Raw genomic sequence first — 19,561 nt, 5'->3', positions numbered from 1 at the left:
CCGTAGGTGCTCTTTAAGACCGGTTTTGAATGTGGGTAGGGATTCACATTCCTTTACACCTTTGGGTAGGGCGTTCCACATTGATGTGGCATAATTGCGAAACGTGTTTAGTCCCTTGTTTGAGCCGAATCTGGGTTTAACATGATTTGTTGAGCTTCCTCTGGTGTAGTGGTTGTGGTATTCACTGACCTTTGGGAATTATTTTGACATGTACATGGGTACCTTAGTCGTATAGTGTATCTTGTAGACCAAGCCCACTGCAAGTTGCTGTACTCTGTCGTCTACTCTAAGCCATCCTAGGTTGTCAAAGTGGGCAGGGGTGAGGTGGGTTCTGGGGTTCAGGTCAAGTAGTAGTCTGACCAGTTTGTTTTGTGATGTTTGTAATTTTGTTTTAAGCGCCTTTGAGGTGCTTTGGTACCAAGAGGTGCACGCATAGTCGTAGTACCCTTGAATGAGTGCTCCTGCCAGAGTCTTCAGGGTATTCTTGTTTACCAGAGAGGAGATCCGGTACAAGAATCGAGTTCGTTGGTTGACTTTTTTTATTACATTGGATGCCATTTTGTCACAGGAAAGATTTGCCTCTAGGATGGAACCCAGGTAGGTAATTTCGTCTTTCCTTGTGACAATATTGTCACCCACTGTAACTGAGAAGCCGTCAGTCTCGCTGAGTTTGTTATTTGAACCGAAGAGAATGGACTCTGTTTTGCCCATGTGTAATGATAGTTTGTTATCAGCGAGCCATATGCAGATTTTGCCTAGTTCCGAGCTGAGGGTTTTTTCAACCTGCAACTTGTTCTTGTCAGAGACCAGCAGGGCTGAGTCGTCCGCAAACAGGAACAAGTTGCAGTCACAGACTGACTACATGTAATTTGCATAAATTAGGAAGAGTAGCGGTCCTAGTATGCTTCCTTGTGGCTGGTAAATGGTAAATGGCTGCTTTTTTATATAGCGCTTTTATCCAAAGCGCTTTACAATTTGTTACTCACATTTTACCCATTCACACACCGATGGCGGAGGCAACCATGCAAGGTGCCAACCTGCTCATCGGGAGCAATTAGGGGTTAAGTGTCTTGCTCAAGGACACATCGACACGCTGCCCGGGAGGAGCGGGAATCGAACCGGGAACCTCCGGATTGCCAGACGACTGCTCTACCTCCCGAGCCACTGTCGCCCACCACAGCTCACTGTGAGGGGGGGATAGAGTACCGTTTACCTCTACCATCTGTTCTCTCCCCTCCAGGTAGGATTGCATCCAGCTCACTGATAGACTATCAAAACCAATTGCTTTTAGCTTGTCAATCAGAATGGAGTGATTGACAGTGTCGAAGGCCTTTTGTAGGTCCAGCATGACCATGCCGCAGTATTTGCCTGTGTCCACCTCTTGTTTGATGTGGTCGTTCAAATAGAGGAGGCATGTGTCAGTGGAGTGGGACGTTCTGAAGCCAGATTGGAATTCGTAGATTAGATTTTTTTCCGCCAGGTACTTTTCAACCCTGTTCGTAGACTATTTTCTCCATGACTTTCGAGATGGAGGTAAGAATAGAAACAGGGCGGTAGTTGCCTGGGTCTAATTTGCTGCCCTTTTTGTGCAGAGGGGTCACTCTCGCAATTTTGAAGTCCTTGGGGACGTGTCCCTGTTTTATAGAGAGGTTTATTATGTGTGTGATGACTGGGGTGATGGCGGCTGCTGCGTCTCTGAGGAATTTGGAGGGGATGTTGTCATGGCCAGTGGCCTTGTTAGGTTGGAGGGCGCTCAATTTTTTGAGTACCTCATCGGTTGTTACCATTTCAAGTTTGAAGTCGTCTTTGTGGACCCCTAGGTTTTTGTAGTATGCTACTATGTGTTCTACCCCATAATGCCCTGAGTGGGAGGGTAGTTTGTTTACCAGTGTTGTGGCTATGTTTGTGAAGAAGATGTTTAAGTAATTGGCTACATCCAGCTTGTCTGTGATGAGCGTGTTGTCCGTCTTTATGTTTATGTTTGAGAATATGGTTTTAAGTTTTTTACTGCAGCCTAGTTGGTTGGTTGGTTGGAGTTGGTTCTCCTGTTAGGAGCAGCTTGTTCAGTTTGTCTCTGGAGTTGGTTCTCCTGTTAGGAGCAGCTTGTTCAGTTTGTCTCTGGAGTTGGTTCTCCTGTTAGGAGCAGCTTGTTCAGTTTGTCTCTGGAGTTGGTTCTCCTGTTAGGAGCAGCTTGTTCAGTTTGTCTCTGGAGTTGGTTCTCCTGTTAGGAGCAGCTTGTTCAGTTTGTCTCTGTGTAGCAGGTATATATAATATACTGTTATGTATTCCACAAATAATCCCTCCCTCACGTTTTATTTTAATTCAATTATTATTATTTTATTCTCAAAGTCTTTTATTTTGAAATCGTCACTTCCTCCCGAAGTGACGTATTTCCTCTCGTGCGTCCTTCTTCACGTCAGTCTGAACTGGATGAGTGAAGAGGTAAGATGGTCGCTCAGTATCTGTAAATATATTTCTGGTCTAAAAGAACGTTATGATGGTTTGAATGTGTAAATAAGTTGCCGGGCAATGAACCAGTTGTATATAATAGTATCTACATTGATGATGGGCAGTTGTGCATTTGTTGTAATGATATTTAACCGTGGTGACGATCTTTTGAATGAACACATGGTAAATGGTTTTGTAGCATGGACGAGGGGGAGGGGTGTACAGAGCTGGCGCCGATAGATTGTGACTGGTATTCTCCTCTCTGCAGCCTGTGAGCTGAGGGCGCCATCTTGTGGCCAAGACATAACAAGACATAACACTGTCATGTATATCTGTTTTGACAGGTAAATGAATGTTATTTTGTATTATTTTATTGTATTGTTTTATTCCATGTGTTATTTCAATGTTTGCTTCAAAATGTGAGTCTGAACTGGATGAGTGAAGAGGTGAAATAAATATGCTGAAATGGATCACGAGCCTGTTAACTTCACATGCACGTTCGACAGAGGAGTAGGCCTGAAACCGGCTACATTGGTGCCGTTGACCCAGACGACGAAAGAACCAACACCAGCTTGGTCACCGGGAAGTCGTCGAACGTGAAATTGTGTGAAAATATGTGAAATTTGTTTTCTTTTCTCTTTGTTCTATATAATTTTTTTTCCCTCTCTTAGTCAAGAAAAAGGGAGAAATATTGTGACCAACTTATATATATATTTTTTTCTCCTCTCTTAGTCAAGTAGAAGTAAGTAAGTAAGTAAGTAAGTAAGTATTTATAAAGCACCTTTCATACATGTCATGTAGCTCAAAGTGCTGTACACAATTATAGGCATATATAACGATAAAAGCAATAAAGTCATAGTGATCAGTTAAGATCAATGTTTAAAAAAAAAAATAATAATAATAATAGTAACGTAAAAATGAAAATAACGTAAAAACAGTCATTTGCTTACCAGTTTGGGAGAACAGGTCCGCACAAACATTTCCGCTCAGTGGCAACCGGAAGTGCACTAAACCAATGCACTTGTATGGTAGGTAGCAATGTTTAGGTCTTATAATGCTAGTGTAGTTACGTTTTTATCAGTGGTCATAGTTGGGTCCATAGTGCTTTACCAAGTCCCATGGATCCATCAGTGGCCGTGTATTGTGTGCGTATGTACCCGTTCGCTCATGTGGTCAGTGGCCAGAGTTGGGTCCACAGGACTTATCCAAGTCCCATGGACCCATCAGTGGCCGCGTCTTGTGGTAGAAAGAAAGAAAAAGAAAAACGTATAAAGAAAACAGTCTAAAGTTTGAAAGTTTGGGAGGTCCGCAAAAACACGCCTTCAGCTCAGAAGCTGAGGCGTGTCAAAAACTTTTGAAAAACTGGAGGCGTGTCTCCTATTGTACCCATTCCTTCATCTAAAAAGTTTGAAAGTTTGGGAGGTCCGCAAAAACACGCCTTCAGCTCAGAAGCTGAGGCGTGTCAAAAACGTTTGAAAAACTGGAGGCGTGTCTCCTATTGTACCCATTCCTTCATCTAAAATGTTTGAAAGTTTGGGAGGTCCGCAAAAACACGCCTTCAGCTCAGAAGCTGAGGCGTGTCAAAAACGTTTGAAAAACTGGAGGCGTGTCTCCTATTGTACCCATTCCTTCATCTAAAAAGTTTGAAAGTTTGGGAGGTCCGCAAAAACACGCCTTCAGCTCAGAAGCTGAGGCGTGTCAAAAACTTTTGAAAAACTGGAGGCGTGTCTCCTATGTACCCGTTCCTTCATCTAAAAAGTTGGGTCCACAAGGCTTATCCTAGCCTCATGGATCCATCAGGTTTTTCCAAGCCATAACTATTTGTAAGCTAGACTGTATAGGTACGTTTTTAATTTTCCTTTAAAAATGTGTATAGAGCTGGCGTTTCTGATGTGTGTTGGTAGTGTGTTCCATAGTTTTGGGGCATAGTTGGCAAATGCCATACTTCCTATCCTTTTTTGGTTTCTGGGCGTGTCTAGTAAACCTGTAGTGGATGACCGTAGCGTTCTTGAGGGCAGATAACTAACTAGGGAATTTGCTATGTATTTTGGGCCTTGCTCATTAAGAGCTTTATATGTTAGGAAAAGGACCTTAAAATCAATTCTATGAGTTATTGGAAGCCAGTGCAGAGTGGCCAGGACTGGAGTGATATGTTCTCTTCTCCTTGTATGAGTTAGTAATCGAGCTGCAGAGTTTTGGATAAGCTGAAGCTTCCCAATGGTTGCTTTGGGAAGACCAGTGAACAGTGCATTACAATAGTCAAGCCGACTTGATACAAAAGCATGAATAAGTTTCTCTGCATCCTTTTTATTTACGAAAGGTCTTACTTTCGCTATGTTTCTTAGGTGGAAGAATGACGTTTTCATGGCCTTATTTATATGAGACTTAAAGGTCAGGTCTGAGTCCAAGATGACACCTAGGCTTGTAACCTCAGTCTTTACATAGGATGACAGACTCCCCAGGTTTTTACAAAGCACTTCCCTTTTCGCTTTTGGGCCGATCAATAGGATTTCGGTCTTGCTTTCGTTTAATTTTAGGAAGTTATTGTTCATCCACTTGTTTATTGCTAACAGACAATTTGTAATGGACTGTATGGCTGTAGTGTTATTTGGTTCTGCGGAGATATATAGTTGTGTATCATCAGCATAACTATGGAAGCATACATTGTGGTCTCGAATGATGTCCCCGAGGGGCAGCATATATAGTGAGAAGAGTAATGGACCAAGGCAGCTTCCTTGTGCGACTCCAAAATTGCTGTCATGTTCCTCGGATACATTGTCTCCAAGCTTAACATAGAACCTTCTCCCCTTAATGTATGTTATGAGCCAATTTAGTACATGATCGGAAAAGCCAACCAGTCTTTCTAGACGACTGATCAAGATATTATGGTCAATCGTATCGAACGCTGCACTAAGGTCCAATAGGACAAGAATTGAGACTTTGCCAGCATCGGAGTTTAGCCTGAGGTCGCTAACTATTTTGGTAAGGGCAGTTTCAGTGCTGTGATTTGTTCTGAAACCTGATTGTAGTTCCTCCATGATGTTATTATCTTTGAGAAAGGAGTTTATTTGTACTGAGACTATCTTTTCTAATATCTTGCTGATAAATGGAAGGTTCGATATTGGCCTATAGCTTTTTAGTTCGTTTACATCTAAGTTTGTTTTCTTTAGTAGTGGTTTTACTACAGCTGTTTTAAATGCATCTGGAAAAGTGCCTGTTTGAAGAGACATATTTATGATTTCAAGGACATGATTTGAGACACTATCAAACACCCGCTTGAGAAATGCTGTTGGTATAGGATCGAGGCAGGAGGTGGCGGAATTACACTCAGAGACAATCTTACAGAGGTCAGGTAATGTAATACATGTGAATTCCCCCATAGTTATCTCAGGTGGGGTTTCACTCATAGCCAGATCTATATCAGCGGTAATGCTTGCTCTAATCAATGATATTTTTTCATTAAAGAAAACTGCGAACTCTTCACATTTTGTGGCTGATTGCTGCGGTATATGGGGGGGTGGTATGTTAATCAGCCGGTCAATGGTGGAAAAAAGTACCCTGGAGTTACCCATATTTTCTGAGATCATTTTGGAAAAATATTCCTTTCTCGCAAGTTGTATTGCCTTATTGTATGCGCCCATGGCGTCTTTGTATAATTTAAAGTGAGCTGTGAGTTTGAGTTTCCTCCATTTTCGCTCGGCTATCCTACATTTTCTCTTGTTATCTTTAACATTGGTTTTATTTAGCCATGGAGAGATTCTATCAGTTTTTACCTTTTTAACCTTTAGAGGGGCAACAGTATCTAACACAGTTGACAAGGTGCTGTGGAAGTTTTGCACTTGCTGATTTAAGGAGGATTCACTGCATTGGTCGTATGATTTCATCATACTAGAGAATTTTGCTTCAGCTCTAGCGTCCAGAAGCCTTCTGTGAACTAGGAATTCGCTTCTGGTCTTATGTAATATTAGGCTTGTACCATAGAACACACAATAATGGTCAGAAATTGGAATTTGTTTTACTGATATATTCTCAATGTTTAGCCCTGTTGTTATTAGTAGGTCCAGAGTGTTGCCATGTTGGTGGGTGGCCTCGTGAACATGTTGCATCAGTCCAAAACTGTCCAGTAGGTTCAGAAACTCACAACCCCTGGGGTCATCCTTTTTGTTGATATGAATATTTAGATCTCCATTAAGAATGATTCTATCATACCTGGTAATGCAGATCGATATGAGTTCTGAAAATTCCTGTATGAAGAGTGGCGAGTACCTTGGTGGTCGATACAATGTCACACATATTACTGGCATTTCTGTTTTTAATACAATAGCAAGGTATTCAAATGATAAAAATGTTCCCAGGTCAATATCATTGCACACAAATTGAGTGGAGATGATTGCTGCTATTCCTCCTCCCCTCCCACTCTGTCTGTTTGATTGATAGAATTTAAAATTGGAAGGGCAGGTCTCAATCAGTGTTGCTACACCAGTGATATTGTCTAACCATGTCTCTACTAAAAACATACAATGTACACCATGTTTTACTATGAGTTCATTTATCAGAAATGATTTTTGTTTCAGCGCTCTAACGTTGAACAGTGCTAGTTTTAGCTGTACGGGTTCTGTAGTGGGGTGTGAGATAGTCTGTGGTTGAACACTGATATTGATAAGGTTAGATTTACATATGGGACGTGATAATGAGTAATTGATTAGTCTTTTGGTGATCAGAATCGGGATGACACTCAACGTGTTTTTTTGTAGTTTAGGCTGCTTCTGTATATAGTCTACAGAGCTAGATATGGTTGGTTGTCAGGCCAGTGATGCTATACTTTGTATGACGTTATGTATTAGCACATTTACCCCTGATATGTTTGGATGGATGCCATCGGGTCTGTAATGGTCTTTCCTGGACCAGAGCAGATCAAAGTTATTTATATAGCAAAGTCCTATAGTAGTACAGTGGGTCTGTAGCCATTTGTGCAACCAGAACAGACGGCTAAATCGCTCAGATCCACGACCTATGGATGGAATGGGGCCAGACACAATGCATATTTTACCCAGGCTTTCAATAGTGAGTATTAGTGATTCAAAGTCAGATTGGAGTTTAACGGATTGTCTAGCCATTACGTCATTTGCTCCGATATGAATAATAACGGTGTGGGCGGACGGATATCTCTCGATGATTTCGGGAGTACACTCTAGTAAGTCAGTAACTTTTAAACCGGAAAAACAATACGTAATGCCGTGTGGTATTTGCAAAAACCTGGTGATGGAATCTCCGATGAGTAGGATCTCTGGCTGTTCCTGGATGCATTCCCCGTCGTAGATGGCCAGGTTTCTATGGTGAAAAGCCGCAGGAGTAGCGTCTGCATTGCTGGCGGAGTTAGACGGTTGGTCGGGCAGCAGCGCCGTGTGTAGGGGCTCGTTCACAGCGGCATTTCCATCGATGACACTCGCCGTTTGAATGATCATCCTGGTATGGGCTGCAGAGCACCGCAGACGAGGGCGTTTAAACTTTGGGGAGTCGGACCCATCGCGTGAGTCTGGGGAGCTCGGCGATGCGAAAGCAAACAGGGCAGAGCGCTTTCTGCTCCGGGTTGTAGATATACTTCCATGGTTGAGTTGTGAGCTGGAGAGGGCCGTCCTGGCAGCTTCGCTTGGAGCCTGGCTAGTAGCTATCATCGGATAGTCTTTGAGCAAAGCTACAGTACTAGCAGCAGGAGACGGAAGCGAAGGAGAGCCAAGGAGGCTGGAATCACTACAAAGAGGATTGAATCGGTTTGATAGTTGAGGTGATTCAAAGGGATCATATAGAGGAAGGGAGAGCTTCCGTCGGCCCCTCACCACTGTCGCCCAGGAGGGACTACCGGTGCGGCCTGCGTCCGCTTTTTCCATGCTAGCCAGCTTGGACATTAGCTCCGTTTGACGCTTGAGAAGATCCACTACTAGTATCTCGATGTTCTTCAGTTCCGTTCGCATCTCTGCGACATCTGATGTTGGAGCCATTTCCTCGGGGGAGCTCAGCACTGTGAGTACTGTAGCGTGTAGCTGTAGCTATGGCAATAACAAGCGCCGATAGCTTTAGGTCACGTCCAGTAAAAAGTCACATAAAACCAATAAATCCAACAGTATAAACGATAAGAGCAAAAGTCACAGTGATCAGTTAAGATCACTGGTTAAAAGATGGTAAAAAGAAAGAAAACAGTCTAAAGTTTGAAAGTTTGGTGTAGTGGATCCAACCAACTAACAAGGGAGAAATATTGTGACCAACTTATATATATATATTGTTTTCTCCTCTCTTAGTCAAGTAGAAGGGAGAAATATTGTGACCAACTTATATATATATTGTTTTCTCCTCTCTTAGTCAAGTAGAAGGGAGAAATATTGTGTCCAACATATATATTTTTTTTCCTCCTCTTTTAGTCAAGAAAAAGGGAGAAATATTGTGACCAACTTATATATATTTTTTTCTCCTCTCTTAGTCAAGTAGAAGGGAGAAATATTGTGACCAACATATATATATATTTTTTCTCCTCTCTTAGTCAAGTAGAAGGGAGAAATATTGTGACCAATATATATATACATTTTTGTTCCCTCTTTTAGTCAAGTAAAAGGGAGAAATATTGTGACCAATATATATATTTTTTTCTCTCCTCTTTTCGTGTAGGAATAGCCAAGAAAAGAATATTGTGATCAGTAGAATATATAATTCTTTTTCCTTCTTTCCTGATAGCTCGTTTTATAGAAAAAAGAATGGATCCCAATATTGTAGAGGAGGGGGCCGTCGCAGAGAGCGGGTCTGTTGTAGAGGGGGGAGCCATTGGGGAGAGGGTGGTTCATGACCCTAGTGATTTTGCGTCTGGGAGGGGGGCACAGCTGTTGGCTCGAATTAACTCGCCAGGTGTTGGTTTGGGGAGGGGTTCGTCGCTGCTTAACTCTTATGGGAGGGGGTTACAGCTGTTTAATTCCCCAGGGCCGAGCCCAGGTGAGGGGAGGTCACGAGCGCCCAGTCAGACCCACCAGGTTAGTGTCCCGGTCAATGAAGGTTCCCCAGTCTTCACCTCAACCCATCTACCAAGCCACACACCCTTTGCCCACAGACCCACCTTTTCACCTGCGGCCATCCCCGACAGAAACGACCCAGCGTTGAGTGACCTGATAACACACATCGCCCAGCAGGTGGGACAATCGATATCAGCTCAGCTGAGGGGAGAGAGCCAGGCGAATGAAGGCAGTCAAGAGCGGGTTCAATATCCAGGTGGGGGCCAACCACGCGTCGACTCCACACTCAATCTGACTGGCGTAAAGCTGGTCATGCAGTCGGATGTGAGGGAGCCTCCAGTGTACAGAGGAGATGGGTCTGACAAGATCTCAGTGCATGAGTGGGAGGAGCTCATGGACACCTACCTGAGGAAGAGGGGTATAGGAGTGGACGAGCAGCATCAGGAGATGTTGTCCAGGTTGATGGGCAGAGCCAGAGACATTGTAAAGATAATGCTCCGTAGCAACGCATTGCTAAAGCCCTATGAGAACCCGAGAGTTGTGACTGACATACTGAAACAACATTTCGGTGGCGTGTCATGCTCAAGCATGCCTCTTGCAGATTTCTATAACACTGTGCCTGTGGCAGGGGAGGACCCTGTCGAATACTGGATCCGCCTTAACAAAGCTGTTGATGCAGCTGAGGAGGGCCTGAGCAGGCATGGGCGACATATTGATGACCCCCGTCGAGAGGTGACCATGATGTTCGTAAAGTATTGCCCCGATCCCTCCCTTGCTGCAATCTTGCGGTTCAAAGCACGAGAGAAGTGGACAGCTGGTGAAATACAGGAGCATGTTGACCGTCATCAGATCAGCATGAGAGGACAGCTGGACACCAGAACAAACCGTGCAGGTCTGGGGAGACCTTTAACAGTTCATGTACAGACACCTGTGTTTGAGGAGGTGTCTACGCCTAGCCTTCCAGAGTCGCCCCCTGTCCAGGTCGGAGCGAGTGTCACGTCTGCTCCTCAGATTGATGGTAACTGCCTGAAGACTTTGATTGGCCTGCTTGACCGAACACTCTCTAAGAACAGTCAAGCGATGGCTCAGAACAGCCAAGTAATGGCTCAGAACAACCGGCCGATGGCTCAGAACAATCAGCCGATCTCTCAGGACAATCAACCGATGGCTCAAAGCTACCAGCCGATGGCTCAGAACAACCAACCGATGGCTCAGAGCTACCAGCCGATGGCTCAGAACAACCAGCCGATGGTCCAGAACTACCAGCCGATGGCTCAGAACAACCAGCCGATGGTCCAGAACTACCAGCCGATGGCTCAGAACAACCAGCCAATGTATAGACGACAACAGTTTTACTGCAAGATATGCAAATCGGCAGAGCACTCCACTGTGTCACACTGCATGCGGGAGCGCCTGTGCTTGGGTTGCTTTAAACCTGGCCATATCATGAGAGACTGTCGCAGTCACACTTCCGGACGGGGAGAGCGGGTCGCGCACTCACCTCAAGAGCAGCAGTCTTTAAACTGACTAACCCGCATTGGAAGAGGGAACGTGTGGGTGAGGACAAACAAACCCTCAGTGCTGAAAGTGAACATGAACAGTGTTATGTGAAAGAGTGCAGTGCAGCACCGGCTGGTGTGAAGATCATAGCACAGAACACGCAAAGAGTTGAGCCATATGATGAGCTGTTCTATGCTCCAGTCAATGTAAATAATATGTTTCAGATGCAAGGGATGCTCGATTCAGGCTCCATGGCATGTACTTTCAGTGAAAATGCAGAGGGAAGGATGTTGGGGAAAGTATTGCAAGAACCAAGACCGATGACTGAGGACGTGGTTTTAGTGTGGTGTGGAGGAAAACTCACTAAACCGAAGTGTGTGTACGAAGTTGACCTGAAAGTATATGGGGTGAGCTGCATCGTACCAGTTCTTGTGGTGCCGGGGAAGAATGAAGGTGAAGGCGGGAACATTCAGGAGACTGGGACCCGATGACTGGACTTCAGAGTGTGACGTCGCCTTCGTCAGTCTAAGAGAGAGTCTGCTGGACTGTGTGGTTCTGGCGCATCCTGATTTCTCACGTCCCTTGATTCTGTCAACCGATGCTTCTTTGGACAGGCTCGGAGCGGTGTTGTCACAAGTACCAGCTGGTGAAAGTAAAGCGCGCCCCATAGCTTTCGCAAGCAAGACCCTGAGCAGTTCTCAGAAGAATTACCCAGCCCACCGGCTTGGGTTTATGGCACTGAAGTGGAGTGTGTGCGACAAGTTCAGCCATTGGCTGAAGGGCAACTCCTTCACTGTATGGACGGACAACAATCCACTCACTTATATAATGACCAAGCCCAAACTCGACGCTTGCGAACAACGTTGGGTCGCAAAGCTCGCTCCTTATACGTTCAGCCTGAAGCACCTCGCAGGAATCAAGAACGTAGTGGCTGATGCTCTCAGTCGGGATCCGTTTGCCAAGACGGTTGGGCGAAGGCTGGTCACAGAGTCCTACGGCAATCTGCTCGCCGAAGCGGGTGAGGTTGGAGTGAACGGAGTTCAAGATGCTTTCCGTTTGAAGGTCCAGTGTCAACGGACAGAAAGGTCAGAGTGCGTTGCTGTGATGCAGTCCCAGTGTTCTCCATCCTTGTGTAACAACGCTGTGAAGGCGGTCCTTGATTCCCATGACCATTGGGGTGCAGCTGCGGAGTCCAGGGCAACAGAGTTGATCCAAACCGTTCAACATCTTGCTCCACCAGGACAGGATTTGCTACCTGCCTTTTCTCTGGCAGAACTTCAGAGAAGCCAAGAGAGTGACCCTGACATCTTTAAGGTCACGTCTTTTCTGATTCGACAGGAGACCATCGAGGCAAGAGAGAGACGGTCTGGGCGCAAGTGCTCTGGTACTGATCAGACAATGGGAGAAACTGAAGGTCACTGATGGAGTGCTCTATAGAGTCACTAAGGATCCGTTGAGCAAGCAGAAGAGGCTTCAGTTTGTTTTGCCCCGGAGTCTAGTGGACAAGGCCTTGCGGGGCGTACATGACTTAGCCGGACATCAAGGGCAGGCAAGAACGATCTACCTGACAAGACAACGCTTCTTTTGGCCGAGGATGGAGCGTCAAATTAAAGACTATGTGAAGTGCTGCCAGAGGTGCATTTTGGCCAAGACTCCAGATCCGTCTGCCAGGGCTCCACTTGAGAGTATAAGGACCTCCGCTCCCATGGAACTAGTGTGTTTGGACTTCTGGAGTGCAGAAGATAACAAACAGCGTTCAGTGGATGTCCTTGTCCTGACAGATCATTTCACTAAGTTGGCACATGCCTTTCCCTGCTCAAATCAAGCGCATACATACGGATCAAGGAGCCAACTTCGAGAGCGAGCTCATTGCGGAACTGCTTAGATTGTCGGGAGTCTCCAAGTCACACACTACCACCTACCAACCCATGGGGAACGGAGGTACTGAGAGGTTTAACAGAACCCTGGGAGGTATGATCCGTTCACTGCCGCTGAGAGAGAAGGCCAGGTGGCCTCAGCAAATACAGACTCTGACATTTGCATACAATGCGACGGTGCATGAGACAACTGGGTATGCACCCTTCCACCTTATGTTTGGGCGGGTTCCGAGGCTCCCTGTTGATGTGATGTTCAGACAGGTTCTACATGACCCAGTGGTTGTTGACTACAGCAGCTATGTGACGACGCTTATGTCCCACCTCCATGAAGCAGCAGACGTTGCTCGGAAACATGCCGTCAAGGAGCAAGACAAGCAAGCCAAAGGTTACAACCGTAAAGTCAAGGGGATCTGCTTGAACGTGGCAGACAGGGTGCTCCTTGCAAACAAGGGCGAGAGGGGGAAGAAGAAACTTGCGGACAAGTGGGAACCAACAGTCTATACTGTCATGGACAGCAACCCACAGACTCATGTCTACAAGCTGGAAGATGACAAGGGGAAGACGAGAGTGGTGCATCGCAACCTTATCTTGGATATCAGCTTCCTACCCATAGAGACTGCTGATGGGGACGCGCCGGAGACTGAGGACAGTCTTGGTGGATCAGAGGACGGGTCTCGGATGGGTCTCGTCGACTCTCTGGAGGAAGAGAGAGGATCAGAGGACGGGTGTCAGATGGGTTTCGTCAACTCTCTGGAGGAAGAGGGAGGTTCGGAGGATAGGACGGGCGCATGGGTGTTGAGTGGGGCTGAAGAAGCTACCAGTCATGGCTCCTGTGACGTAGCTGATGTGGGCGAAGATCAGTCTGATATGGACCAGAGTCTGCGAAGTGTATCAGGGACAGTGTCGGTGGTTGATGCAAGTAGTGCCCAGTCCTCCAGTCCAGTGTCTACAGTTGACACATCAGACACAGTGCCAAGGGCCCCGACCATTATTCCTGTAGTCATTTCGGCTATTGTAGAACGGGACCGAGGCTGCCGTACACCTACACTAAGGGGCACAGAGGGTGTAGTCAGGAAATGGGCTGGCAGGGTGGTTAGGGGAGTCAACCGGTTGATAGAGACAATGGTTCAGAGGCCGTTCGGTTGGTAGGAGTCCCCAGTCTCTTCTCGCTCTGTCCTAGGCGTTCTGCACTATCTCTTTCAGTTTTTTTCTTTTTTTATTTCTTTTTTTATCTTGCAATGTGTCACTGTAAGTAACGTACTTACTACATGTGCTCACAAATAAGATATGGGACTCAAGTAGGCCGGGTAGTTTGGTGTACAAGGCACCAAGGGATTCTAGGAGGAACATAGGACTGTACACCCTTTGTTTTCTCTGAACCTGCTTGGCAGGTAGCTTCTAGCTGATTTTAAAGATGCGTATCTTTAGGTGAACCCGTGCCGGTTCTGACGTAGTGTTGGAGGTCCCTGTTAGTGTGTCCTGTCGGTTCAGGATTTTAGTGGAATTCAGGGGGGGGTGTATGTACCAGGTATATATAATATACTGTTATGTATTCCACAAATAATCCCTCCCTCACGTTTTATTTTAATTCAATTATTATTATTTTATTCTCAAAGTCTTTTATTTTGAAATCGTCACTTCCTCCCGAAGTGACGTATTTCCTCTCGTGCGTCCCTCTTCACGTCAGTCTGAACTGGATGAGTGAAGAGGTAAGATGGTCGCTCAGTATCTGTAAATATATTTCTGGTCTAAAAGAACGTTATGGTGGTTTGAATGTGTAAATAAGTTGCCGGGCAATGAACCAGTTGTATATAATAGTATCTACATTGATGATGGGCAGTTGTGCATTTGTTGTAATGATATTTAACCGTGGTGACGATCTTTTGAATGAACACATGGTTTTGTAGCATGGACGAGGGGGAGGGGTGTACAGAGCTGGCGCCGATAGATTGTGACTGGTATTCTCCTCTCTGGCCAAGACATAACAAGACATAACACTGTCATGTATATCTGTTTTGACAGGTAAATGAATGTTATTTTGTATTATTTTATTGTATTGTTTTATTCCATGTGTTATTTCAATGTTTGCTTCAAAATGTGAGTCTGAACTGGATTAAAAGTTTTTTAATACTTTTTTTTTTATTAATTTTTTTTTCATAAAAAATTTTTTTTGACAAAAAAGTCAAAAAAGTTTAAAAAACTCAGAAAAGTTTTTTAATACGTTTTTTTTTAATTATTTTATATTTTTGATTTTCAGAGCCTGGAGCTCAACACTTAAGTCTGATTTCTAAAAAGGGGGCCAGTACTCCAGATCCGACCACCCTGGACCACTTTCCCCGAAATGGGACTGAAAAACTACTTTTTTGACTTCTTTGTCAAAAAAAAATATATGAAAAATAAAAAGTTTTTTTAAAAATTCAGGAAATTTTTTTTTATGAAAAAAATAATATATAAAAAAAATAAACTTATTAAAAAACTTTTCTGAGTTTTTGAAATTTTTTGGGAGGTTGTGCCATTGTACTCAGTAGGGATGTCCTCTTTCATTGGTCTATGTTGACCATGCCCATAGTTTGGCTCCTCCCCCTTTTTGTATCTTTTGAACCGTTTGTCATAGAGACTCGCGAGAGACCCTCTCCCGTTGGCCGGCAGTGCACAGGCGTCACCCACACTTTCACAATTTCCCCAGCGCGGAATTGTCTAGTATTATCTTAATTATATATATAATCTTTTTTTTTTTTAAACTTCATTTTTTAGCGTTTATCACTTTTCTGGTCAAGCATGACCGACAGATGTAGGGTGAAACGGGAAAGAGAGCAGGGGAAGACATTCGGCAAATGACGGCGGGTCCGGGAATCGAACTCGGAGTCAACCAGATCCGTGACGCAGCACGGTATTCCGCGACGCAGCGCGGTACATGGTGTGCTACTGGAGCACCCCAATTATACATATAATCTTATATTCATTGTTCCCCCTAGCCTACTTTACAAATAAGAACCATAAATTAGTTGGAAAAGGTTAAATAATTTAATTTCATGACGCAGCCATAAAGGTCTGGTTTCCTTTATGCAAAACATATATGTCTGTTTACTTTTCTCAAGTTCAAGTTCTTTATTTGTCAAATACACAACAATTGATTGATTGATTGATTGAAAAGTTTATTAACAGGTTGCAGAATGGGTACAGTACAGTACAGCTCAATACATACAATTGTTAAGAGGATGCAGACCTGAGAAAGACTTTCGTCTTGTTTCCATCAGGGTCCCCCATTTTCAATTCATCATATGACAATATCACAATACATTCAGGCTGTGTGACGTACAGGTGTAGAGGCAGCTCTGTGTAGGAGTGTTTTTCAGGCTGTGTGATGTACAGGCGTAGAGGCAGCTCTGTGTAGGAGTGTGTTTCAGGCTGTGTGACGTACAGGCGTAGAGGCAGCTCTGTGTAGGAGTGTGTTTCAGGGTGTGACGTACAGGCGTAGAGGAAGCTCTGTGTAGGAGTGTGTTTCAGGCTGTGTGACGTACAGGCGTAGAGGCAGCTCTGTGTAGGAGTGTGTTTCAGGCTGTGTGACGTACAGGCGTAGAGGCAGCTCTGAGTAGGAGTGTGTTTCAGGCTGTGTGACGTACAGGCGTAGAGGCAGCTCTGTGTAGGAGTGTGTTTCAGGCTGTGTGACATACAGGCGTAGAGGCAGCTCTGTGTAGGAGTGTGTTTCAGGCTGTGTGATGTACAGGCGTAGAGGCAGCTCTGTGTAGGAGTGTTTTTCAGGCTGTGTGACGTACAGGCGTAGAGGCAGCTCTGTGTAGGGGTGTGTTTCAGGCTGTGTGATGTACAGGCGTAGAGGCAGTTCTGTGTAGGAGTGTGTTTCAGGCTGTGTGATGTACAGGCATAGAGGCAGTTCTGTGTAGGAGTGTGTTTCAGGCTGTGTGACGTACAGGCGTAGAGGCAGCTCTGTATAGGAGTGTGTTTCAGTCTGTGTGACGTACATGCGTAGAGGCAGCTCTGTGTAGGAGTGTGTTTCAGGCTGTGTGACGTACAGGCGGAGAGGCAGCTCTGAGTAGGAGTGTGTTTCAGGCTGTGTGACGTACAGGCGTATAGGCAGCTCTGTGTAGGAGTGTGTTTCAGGCTGTGTGACGTACAGGCGTAGAGGCAGCTCTGTGTAGGGGTGTGTTTCAGGCTGTGTGATGTACAGGCGTAGAGGCAGTTCTGTGTAGGAGTGTGTTTCAGGGTGTGTGATGTACAGGCGTAGAGGCAGTTCTGTGTAGGAGTGTGTTTCAGGCTGTGTGACGTACAGGCGTAGAGGCAGCTCTGTATAGGAGTGTGTTTCAGTCTGTGTGACGTACATGCGTAGAGGCAGCTCTGTGTAGGAGTGTGTTTCAGGCTGTGTGACGTACAGGCGTAGAGGCAGCTCTGTGTAGGAGTGTGTTTCAGGCTGTGTGACGTACAGGCGTAGAGGCAGCTCTGTGTAGGAGTGTGTTTCAGGCTGTGTGACGTACAGACGTAGAGGCAGCTCTGTGTAGGAGTGGTTACCTAGCTATTTCCCTGTCATGACCTTTGGTTTGCGGGTCAATTATTCCATACAAGGCAAGGCAAGTTTATGCTTAGTGCTTTAGATAATGGATACAAAGGAATACAAGTAGAAAGAGCATTACAAACTATGAAGAGAAAAGGGCATAAAAACTGAAGAATTCAAAGAAGTCAAAATGCTCATCAGTAATTACATCTCAACTAAACGGTGAACAGGAAGGTTTTCATCATGTCAACCTACCCAGCACCTCTGGCTCCTTGATGTTGTCACTCAGCTCCAGGCACTCAGACAACACGGCGATGATGTCATCGGCGGTAAACTGGTCCGATTGGAGCATGTGGTTTCCCGCCTCTTTGAGAGCGACGGCTGCAGAGTTCAGCCTCCCTGCTATCTTGTAGCTCTCCACCGCGCGCATGCAGCTCTGAGCCGCCTGGGGCCACTCCTGTACACACACACACACACACACACACACACACACACACACACACACACACACACACACACACACACACACACACACACACACACACACACACACACACACACACACACCACACACACACAGACACAGACACAACACACCACACACACACATACACACACACACACACACAGACTGATTTATACTGACTTGTCACCTAAATGTATGTTACAAATGCTATTGAAACAAATTGGGAGTGCAAATTGGGGATTGAATTGCCTTGTCTATGACAATAAAAACATATTTTCAGCTATTGTCCCCATCAGAAACCTAACCTAGCCAAAACATCAATAGAATACAAATATCTTTAATTTATATTAATTCATTCACAATTGTTGCTGTCAGTGATGTCACTAGTGAAGAATTATGGTGATTCGTCTGTGATTATAATATGTATTAATGATGTCAACAACACTTCTACACTGGCAGTGGTGAGGTGTCTCTGTCATGACCCCTCTCTCTTGGAGTGGTAACTAGGGCATCCATGGGTGCAGGTTGCTAGGCGACCTGGCTCTGGGAGTCACAATAAGCATTCCTTAAGATAACGAATGTAGAAGTGGGAGCTGAACACCATCGCTCTCAATAAAAAGGCCCGGAAGAGGATGTACTTCCTACGTCAGCTGAGGAAGTTCAGGCTGCCGAGGACCATGATGGTCCAGTTTTACACCGCCATCATCCAGTCCATCCTCACCATCTCCATCATCACCTGGTTCCCTGCAGCCACGGTCAGAGACAAGGCCAAGCTGCAGCGGGTGATTCGCTCGGCGGAGAGGGTGATCGGCTGCCCCCTTCCCTCCCTCGAGTCCCTACATTCCACCAGGGCCTTGAGGAGGGCGAGGAAGATCATGGCAGACCCCGCCCACCCGGGTCACAACCTCTTCAACATGCTCCCCCACGGCAGGCGGCTACGGCTGCCCAAGACACTAAAGTCCCGCCACAGATTGAGTTTCTTCCCCTCAGCAGCTCGCCTGGTAAACGAGTCAGGTGTCCCCCTGCTCCCCCCCCCTTCCCCCCCCCCCCCCCCCCCTCTATGGCGAGCTGCTAGGGCTGGACTTCTGGACTTGAACCTTGTGTTGCACTGTATCCATGTCCCCAACCACCGCACTGTCACAGTCTTATTGTTGTCTCACTGTTCTGTCCTGTCTTGCACTTTACTTAAAAATTATTTATTTACTGTTGTATTGTTCTTAATTGTGAAAAAAGTATGCACTGTAATGTCAAAACACATTCCATTTTGTACCTGTATGAAATGGTGAATAAAGTAATCTGAATCTGAATCTGAATCTGAAGTGTGGGGGGGTGAGGTGTAAATCTTCTCCAGTTGAATGAGCAAAGGAACGAGAGAGAGCGAAGAAGAGAATCTGATCAATGGACTTTATTAATGGACTTTTATCAATGGACTTTATCGTACGAATCTGTCGACTTTCAATGAACACAAATCATTCCTGTTAATCTCTCCTGTTTAGTTGAACAAAAGCTGTTCATTTTGCTTGGGGATAACCAGATGTTTCTGTGAGCACGAGACAGGGGTCATCGTATAAACACAACGCAGGACACTATCGGTGTAGCCATCACCCACTAGAGTATCGAAACATCTAACACTAGGGCTGGGCGATATGGCCAAAAATGATATCACGATAACGTTATGATAATGTTATCATATCACTCGATATCGATAATTATTTAAGTATTTAAAAAATGTATAATTAAACAACGGATGTATGTTTATTTTGCAGCA

General features: G+C 45.3%; 1 protein-coding gene across 1 annotated transcript in view; it reads right to left on the bottom strand.

Moving 5' to 3' along the window:
* The window catches only part of ttc24 (tetratricopeptide repeat domain 24), a gene marked incomplete at its 3' end in the record, with an annotated part of 161,183 nt that overhangs the window by 109,832 nt on the left and 31,790 nt on the right, over positions 1–19,561 (bottom strand). Inside the window, exon 4 of the mRNA XM_084336601.1 lies at positions 17,583–17,784. Within this exon, the coding sequence (XP_084192727.1) occupies positions 17,583–17,784 (202 nt within the window). The remainder of the gene's footprint in view (positions 1–17,582; positions 17,785–19,561) is intronic.

Source organism: Notolepis coatsorum (assembly GCF_963971535.1).
Source record: "Notolepis coatsorum genome assembly, chromosome: 19".
NCBI classification, from domain to species: domain Eukaryota; kingdom Metazoa; phylum Chordata; class Actinopteri; order Aulopiformes; family Paralepididae; genus Notolepis; species Notolepis coatsorum.
The sequence above is the reverse complement of the archived record's forward strand: the minus strand, read 5'-3'. Positions and strand labels throughout refer to the sequence as shown.